At 36.9% G+C, this 8,768-nt stretch overlaps 1 protein-coding gene across 1 annotated transcript; it reads right to left on the reverse strand.

The window, feature by feature from the left end:
• Nucleotides 1-2,287: 2,287 nt before the first annotated feature.
• On the reverse strand, nucleotides 2,288-4,666 carry LOC115925925. Its single transcript, XM_030989970.1, has 2 exons — nucleotides 4,139-4,666; nucleotides 2,288-2,874 (listed from the first exon to the last, which is right to left on the reverse strand). The coding sequence occupies exons 1-2, from the start codon at nucleotides 4,432-4,434 to the stop codon at nucleotides 2,730-2,732; spliced, it is 441 nt and encodes a 146-aa protein (XP_030845830.1). The 5' UTR covers nucleotides 4,435-4,666; the 3' UTR covers nucleotides 2,288-2,729.
• Between the last annotated feature and the right edge of the window lie 4,102 nt (nucleotides 4,667-8,768).

Consider the following 8,768-nt stretch of genomic DNA (forward strand, 5'->3'; position numbering starts at 1 on the left):
TCGTTTAGACCAATCAGATTGCAAGATTCTTAGTATGAGGGATATAATATTGTATACACTTCACTTGGCATGCGTACAATTTTTCGCGGAGATTGGCCGTTTCACTGCCGAGATCTTAAGGGGGGGGGGGGGAGGGCATGATGCCCCCGGCCGTACTAAGACCTCAAATTAATAGCCCGGCATTTTTAGGGTTAACCGAGCTAGGTGACTCAGTTTGGACTATAACACCCTTAATTCGAAGAGAGATTTGCACTGTTTGATTTGCACTCACTTTACGGTACGATATTTCTCTCACATGGTGCGTCAATGCCTCCGCCCGTCGTTGACGCAGTCATACTCTAGGAACATTCCACATCGTGTACATTCTCTACATAGCAAATGTGGTGAGTAAAGCACTGTCAGTTGCACAATTTCAAATTCGAAAAGAAATATTACTGTATTTTTTCTAATAAATCATGATATTTTACACATTTCGGCCCTTTAACAAGCTTTGACATTTTCACCATGTAAATCCACGTAAAACCCTTTAAAAGTATGAGAGTGACATTTTGAAGGGAAGTCCAAAGCACAATTTCTTAACCCTGCTAAGGCCGGGGGGCCATTATGCCCCCCCCCCCCCCTCCACGATTTTCCCGGCCGATTGCTCGGGAACGCATATGGATGGCGCCCCGCCGCTCGCTGACTTTTGTCTTTCGAGTCTTGCGCATCTTTAAAAAAAAAAAGAATATTGAAAATCGGACCAACAGTTACAAGGTCACGTGATCTTTTGTCTTTGCATGTCAGCCCGAAAATCGCTCATTTTTGTGATTTGTGTACAAAACATATGGAAATGTCATTTTTCCTAAAAACTTGGTTATTGGGTCTTGTTTAAAGTTTTGGTGGTTGTTTTTGGAGTCAAAATAGTTGAATTGTAGTAAGAAATGAAATAAAACAACAAAAACAATAAAGTACATAAGTTAAAAAAAACAACGAAATACATAAGAAATTATAAAAACAAGAGATAACATAAGGAATAAGCTAGCTCTTCCGAATTTTGTTGTCGTATTTTATTCCAATTGGTCTAATAAAGATATGTAGTGAAAAAGAATGCTCAAATATGAATAATATATGATTTATGGGCAAAAATCTGATTTTATGGCTTTATTTGCATAAATTACCATAAATCTGCAAATAAGTGAATTTTTCAAAAAATTGAAATTATTCTATACACTTTACTTGACAAGCGTGCAAATTTTCGCCGAGATAGGCCGCTTTACGGCCGAGATCTTAAGGGGGGCCATAATGCCCCCCCCCCCCCCCCCCCCTCGGCCGTACTAAGACCTCAAATACCTTTTTAGGGTTTAAACAAATGAACAAGAGCTGCATGCAATACGGATGTAAAGCATATATTACGTCTAAATCTATGAATTTCAACATGATTCATTGGATGAATACTGAAATCGAGTGTTTGAGGCACTTTTCATTTCAGCCCACATTTCCTGTTTTTGTGCAAAGATTGTCTGATCCGTCTGATTCGTCTGATCAAGTGTGGTGCCATCTCTATGACATCTGAAAGAAATGATCATTATAGTGATGGAGAGAAAGGGAGAGAGAGAGAGAGAGAGAGAAAGAGAGAGAAGTGTAAATGTGTGCATCAGCATACAAACAGCACTACATTATAAAATAATCACATAGAGCAGTAAACGGAGGACAAAGAACAGAGCGTGAATATCACACAGCTTTACGTCAAACAGAGCCATCTTTACAAATTTAAAATTTATTTTCTTTTACAACATGTAAAGGGGCAAAGTCTGTTAATCAGTTAATGAGCACGTAGAAAACGTCTTAATACAAACATGCGCGAATAATGTAAAGAAATAAGCCAACATGTAATATGAAAAAATGGTAAATACCTTCAGTTTATCACTTTGCTAATCCAGTAACCTAAGCCAAGTTTTCCCCTTGAACATTCATGATTACACATTTCCAAAGGAATATTATTTTATGTGCACGCCATTGTCAACTCTTTGTTATATTACATTTTGCACAAATTAATTGATGTGAGACTATTTTTTTGTATTTTATTTTTTTAATCACGGTTAACATGCCTGCCATCAGCTAGAAGCTGCTTTTCAGCAAGGCCGTAAACAACAACTGAACACAACAAGTAAACGAATACAAATTATTATATACAAAAGAAATCACAAAAAAATATCATAACATAATAAGATGAAGACAAACAAGATGAATTAAAAATTACTTGGATAACAGAAACAATTGAGGGGTGTATTATTTAAGAGAGGGATTATTAGACGTGCGAATGTTGCCAGGCCGTTTTCGAATCGGATGTTTGCCGGTAGGTTATTGAAAAGTTTTGAGGCTGAATAGAGAGGGCTCTCTCTGAGGTAATTTGTATATGAGTGGTACATTATGTCAGTTCCTTTCCGATTCTTGATAAAAACAGAGATAACAATTAAACATAGTAACTAACACTTATTTATGTATGTCTATTATAGCATTTTTTTTTATTGTGAAGGGATACATCTACAACCAGGGTCTGAAAATCAGACTACTAGTTAGGGGATTGCATTCACTTATGTCGATTCGACAACTAACAGTCGTTATTTTCCCACAAACGCCATGTTCAAACCTTTTCTTTTTGAGGGAAGTCTTTAATAAGTATTGTCTTTCAAATGCCGTTGGAATCAACCTTTGCATTTGTTTGACCTGCAAATGGGACATGTAGTACTTTAAAGAGCACTGCAAGCCTGGAAGTAAGAGTTTGAAGGACTTACCTGCGGTCTGCCATGCTCCACCTCCACCTCCATGACCTGATATTTATTGCAAGCAATTATGGCATCATCCACGCCCTCATCTGACCTGCATCGTATGAATCTACCAGTATCAAAATAGACGGAATACAGCATTTCTCCTTTCGTGCTCCTCGTGATTTTTTTGTATTGTTTTTTTGGAAATGCTCATCAAAATTTGAAAGGCCAAATGCCCCAAATTTACGATTTTCTTTCATGATAGACTATTGTTAAACGACTAATCTCACCCATGGGCGAATGGTATGCAACCAATTGCAAATCATCTTAAAAAGGAATAATTTATGTTTATTTTGAGATATGAAAGATAAGTACTTTTTAATTATTTAATTTGAAAATTCGTAATTTAAATAGTGTGGGGGGGGGGGGGGGGCTGAGTGTATTATGGATAGTAATAATAATAATAATACATAACATTTATTAGGCGCTTAATACTGATGTTTCTAAGCGCACAGTGTTCTGATTAAGAGAAGACTATAACCCGTAGAATTAAATTAGAAGAAAAAGCAAAAATACAAAAGTAACATAGATAAGGTAAGAAAAACAGTGGCAATCAACTAAATAAAGACAAATATGGTGCGCACCTCAATTGACCGACGCACAACTACAATTTACAATTTGAAAAGATAGGTTTTGAGTAGAGATTTGAATTGAGATACAGAGGGGGCGCAGTGAATAAAGGCGGGCAGTTTGTTCCAGAGAGCGGGGGCAATAACTGAAAAGGCGCGGTCACCATACCGGGTGTTAGTGCGGGGTCCAGGTGTTAACAGTAATGTGGAAGATGAACGAAGTGTTCGTGACGACGTACGGGAACGTAAGGATATGAGATCGGAAAGGTAAGAGGGGGCTAAGCCATTGATAGCTTTGTAGCACAGGAGAAGAATTTTGAAGGATATGCGGTGGTGAATTTTAAGCCAATGTAGTGAGTTCAATATTGGAGTTATGTGCTCTGATTTACGCGAGAGAGTCACAAGCCGAGCAGCGCTATTCTGTACCCTTTGAAGTGGGACTAGATGTGACTGAGGGAGGCCAGAGAAAGAGAAGAATTACAGTAATCGATATGGGTCGAGACAAAAGCATGGACTAATTTTGAAGTTGTGGGTCGGTCAAGTAGCCTCCTGATTCTACTGATCTTATATATACCAAAGGAAGCAGACTTACAAATATTACTAATGTGTTGTTTGAAAGTAAGATTGCTGTCAATATTTAAAAGGAATTTTAATAGGAAAAAAGATGGGAGAGATAACGATAGAGAGAGAGAGGGAGGGATCGAGAGGGTAAAAGAAATGAAACATCAAAGTGCTCTTTTAACAAATGACATCATGTCTCACCTGATAATCTTCAGATGTTTGAGGTTGTGAGGTGATCTGAAAGCTTGTAAGATTAGTTCCATCTTACTGTTACCAATGTCAAGATCGCTGAATGTCACCTTGACAAGCTGAGGGGAGATAATCAGGAGGGCATTGGGTAATGAAGTGTGATCCACGTGGAAACCAGTCGGTGGACGTACATACTCATGTTTTTGAATGGTGAGTTCTGTTGCTCCTGGTAGATGGATCCTCTGGATGACGTCACAGTTGATCGTGCTCCATACCTGTATAGTGACCCTCTTCACATTGTCAAACATCGAACCACAATCCTGCCATCCTTCTAATGTGAGATCATCCACTGTCAGCTCAGCCAGGGTGGGGCTCGTGTTACAACTCTGGTCGTTATCATGTACATACAAAAAAGAAATTAAAGTACACTAGCACACATGTAGTAGGTTCGATTGTTGGTAAATATAATAACGTTTCATGAAGAAAAAAAAAACACTATGAATATGACGGACAAAGAAAGCGGACAAAATATACGTTCCTCAGGTAGACAAATGAACATCCCTTCACTGCTATTATGTAAAAAGGTGAATATGCATGTGACACCTGTTCTACACCTTTTTACATAATAGCAGTGAAGGGATGTTCCTTTGTCTACCTGAGGAACTGTATATTTTGTCCGCTTTCTTTGTCCGTCATGTTCATAGTGAAAGCAACCCAAATCGTGAAAATGGATTATGCTAGCCTCATGGGTATTGTAGAATATAAGCAAGGATTTTTAAAAGACATTGCCCGAGCAAATGCGAGAAAGCTTTTGCAAAAGCAAGTATAAGTTGCATGATAGTCAAAGTCAATTTTCTGAAATCTTTTTGCTTTCATGCAATGCAATTGTACATGTTTATCATTCATTATTTCCTAATAGAGGTATGTTAAAAGCAAATACAGTTTATAGATTCAATGAAACGGAAACCAGCCTAATTTTACCATACGTTAGGATAAACATTTACTAAATAATTTCAAATAAGTCAAACGCAAGTATTCCGTACATCGTATATGCAATAATCAAATACAATGTAACTAAAATACATGTATCAGAGTCTGAAATAGTAATATTGAAAATTATTTGTTTTTTAAATGTATATTTAAACCTTTATCGAGATATATAGAGTTAATTGATCATATTACCCGAATTGTGATATACAGTGGGCCGTTTAAGAATGTCCGATGTCAAATTTTACTGCAGGATTAACTGCTATTTAATATGAAACATGCCTACAGGTACAATTACATATATACCACCATATAATTGAGCGCAGACGCGTACGCAGCGGGGGGGGGGGGGGGTGAACCCCCTCAAATTGTGTATGTGTGTGATTTTTGATGACCCCCCCCCCCGCCCCCCACCCCTCAGTTTTAGTTTATTAACTAAAACAAAAAAAATTATAAAAAAGTGACCTTACCCCCCCCCCCCAAAAAAAAAAAAAAAATATATATATATATATATCTTTAAAGCCCCTCTTCATACTTAATTATGTATTATAATTGTTCTGTTTTTTATCTTCTTAATCGTTTGATTGAAATGTCATACTTTTACAATGTTTTTTTTTTTTTATTGCCCATCTTTTTTTTACACAGTGTTTGAATTGATGTTGGAATTTGGAAATAAATGATTTGAATTGAATTGAAAGTGTTGGGAGCCACAAATTCGCCAAAAATATGACGGCAAAATTTCACTTAATTACATCATAATGTGAAAAAGGACACCATTTAAGACACATTTCTGCAAAGATCCCCCCCCCTGACAAAAAATGTTGATATTGATGACATCCTCTTTTACAATATGATACAATTTAGGTGAAATCTTTCCATCAAATTGTTTGGGCCCCCAACACTGACCAGCAATGATGAGTCTATTTACTTTGAGTTTATTTCTTTGTAAGCGCTATGGAAGTTTGTATTTAGCTTCTCTAAATATTCGATACATAGTGAGATGGAGAAGAAGAAAAAAACAAGACCTATGACATTTAAGCGCCGTTGTGGGTGGGTGAGGGGGGGGGGGCATATTGCAAAATTACGGACCCATTCTTATTTTGTATAATTATACCAGATTGGGTTTTGCCGAAGGAAGGGGGTGGAGCGTTTGACTCTATTCTCGATCCGCCATTATTTATCCCGTTAAGTGATCTTGTGGTGCAAGCGGATATCGTTGCTGACACTCAGCGTCTTGTAACACCTGGAAAAGGAGCTGTTTGAATTTGATTATTAGTACTCTTATTATTATTATTATCATTATAATTATCCTCTGAGATACAAATCTCCAATGAAAAGGGTCTCAATCTGTCGTGCAAACTATTACCTGATTAATCTAGTGAAAAACAGAATTACAGGCCCTTGGTGTATATTTTTTTTTTATGGATTATCACCAGTTTAACCTGGCTGCATTGATGATAATTATGCCTAATGTTCACATTTTAACAGTCCCTCCTAGATATAGCTGTTGTGACAGTTGCACTTAATTACTTTATCACCCAAGTCATTTGTTTCTTGTACTATTGATGCATGACATGAATACACATATATTTGTAATAGCACTTCCTCAGGCAAGGTGCCTAGTATAGCGCCATCTATTGATATTCACTTGATATTAAACACTCAGAAGGCTAAATAGACATGGTTGTGTTGAGGTACAAGAATCCCCTTTTTGCTAGAGCATCAAGGAGATTTCAGTCATAAGGTTGTCATTATGTCAGGCAAAGAGGTTATATTGAATGTATTTCTATGAATTGTCGGAACATAAAGTGTAAATTAGTGTGTATGTTTTGAACTTCTTACTGAGAGATATTGATGTTAGTATGTAGTGTAATGTAAGCCATGCAAGCCCATGATGTTATCATGTACATTTAACTTGTATCAAGAACAAAGATAACAGTGGTGATACTGCTAAATACTTTAAAGATATAATTATGAGAGTGCTGAAGCACTAAGTATAGAGATTTGGAATTTATAATTGTTTAGTTAATTGTTTAAACAAGCTATAGTGAAGTCTAGCTGAGACACTGGTAGTGCGAGTTTGTATTTAAAGCTATAATGCGGATGGACTAGAATAGGAACACGGGTTATTTTAATGAGTTATGAAGATCATGACACAATGTAAATTATTTTATGAGTTTCTCAAAGAGACTGTGTTTATTGCTATGTTGATGATGCTATGATGTACTTGTATTTATGATTCTTTATCTGTGATTTCTCCAGTTTTCACGGAATGAAACGGAATACACTGGTACGGAATGAAACGAAATGGAATGTATTGGTACGGAATGAATTGGAACGAAACGATTACTCCAGTTAAAGAGCTATGAATTCCCGTAGAAGCCTTTGTTTAGACTTTGATTTGTTGTCGACCTCGCTGCAGCCACAATAGCTTTGAAAGAACTAATAGAAGTGATCAATTCATGCTCATCATAGAAGCGGTCCATTGCCATTTTTCAATATATTTGGATGAAGTATAGCTATGACGTTTGTTCGTTTTTGTATTATGACAGAAACTTCATCTTTTTCTACCTGCTTCCTTTTAACGGTGTAGTACTTTGAACAGTAAAATCGTACAATTTCGTTTGACTATACAGAAAAGAGTACACTTAAAGTAAAACAAAACATGTAGTGATTGCTTAAAATCCTAAAATGTATGATCAAACCAATACCTTTGCGGATGATGCTATCGATGATGATGTTGAGTAGAAGTCATCGTGATACTGACCAATGATTAGCGACATGTTCTTCAGATGAGCTATCTTGAGCGAGATCGCGTGATGCAGATAGAGGGACGTCCCCTGAGATCAGCAGAGTAGATGGCAAGAGTCTCAATCTGTTATGATAGTAACATTATCTTGAATAATTACAAATAACAACCCAATAAAACATATCCACCAATTAACAATATCTTTAAAATTATATTAATATCGTTGCCACAATGAAAAACTCTTAACACAATTACATTTATTGTGTAATAATGTACAAGTCTTGAAACCTGAAATTAGCACTAATTGCAATAGTTCGTGGATTTATTTTGAGACCGGGATAATGGTGTTTATTCATAACATATAGGTAATGACAGAGGTGATCTATATGTTTTTGATTGATCCAATCGGTACTCTGGGCATTACGGATAAAGTCAATGATCATGTTTTCTAGATCACATGGTGACATGGACCTGTTGACTGAGGGATTAGTGGGTATGAATGAAGGACTTCGAACATGATCTCAAGTCTTACGGAGCAAAAGAGGATGAAACAATATTGCAAGAAGGCAGGACGGTCACAAACCAGGGGACACGTCCTCCCCCCCCCCAAAAAAAAAAAGAAAAATAGGGTATGCCCCCCTCCCCCCAATTTTTGGAAGTCTTGTTTCTCGTATAATAGGCTCTATGGGGCCCAACTTCTTAAAATCGTGCTTTAGATTTTAGATATAAACCATTATCAAGGCTAACAAGGGGCGTAGACTTTTCCAGTTCTCTGATTGGTGAAAACTGGTATTATCATCGATCATCAACCATGATTATTCGCGCGGATCTTGGTGGTGTATGATAGTGCTGGTGTGTGTCGTGTGCTACAAGTACCCTTACCGACCAAATGACATGACATAAGAT

This window comes from Strongylocentrotus purpuratus, unplaced genomic scaffold, assembly GCF_000002235.5.
Source record: "Strongylocentrotus purpuratus isolate Spur 01 unplaced genomic scaffold, Spur_5.0 spur5_scaffold_19, whole genome shotgun sequence".
In the NCBI taxonomy this organism is placed as follows: domain Eukaryota; kingdom Metazoa; phylum Echinodermata; class Echinoidea; order Camarodonta; family Strongylocentrotidae; genus Strongylocentrotus; species Strongylocentrotus purpuratus.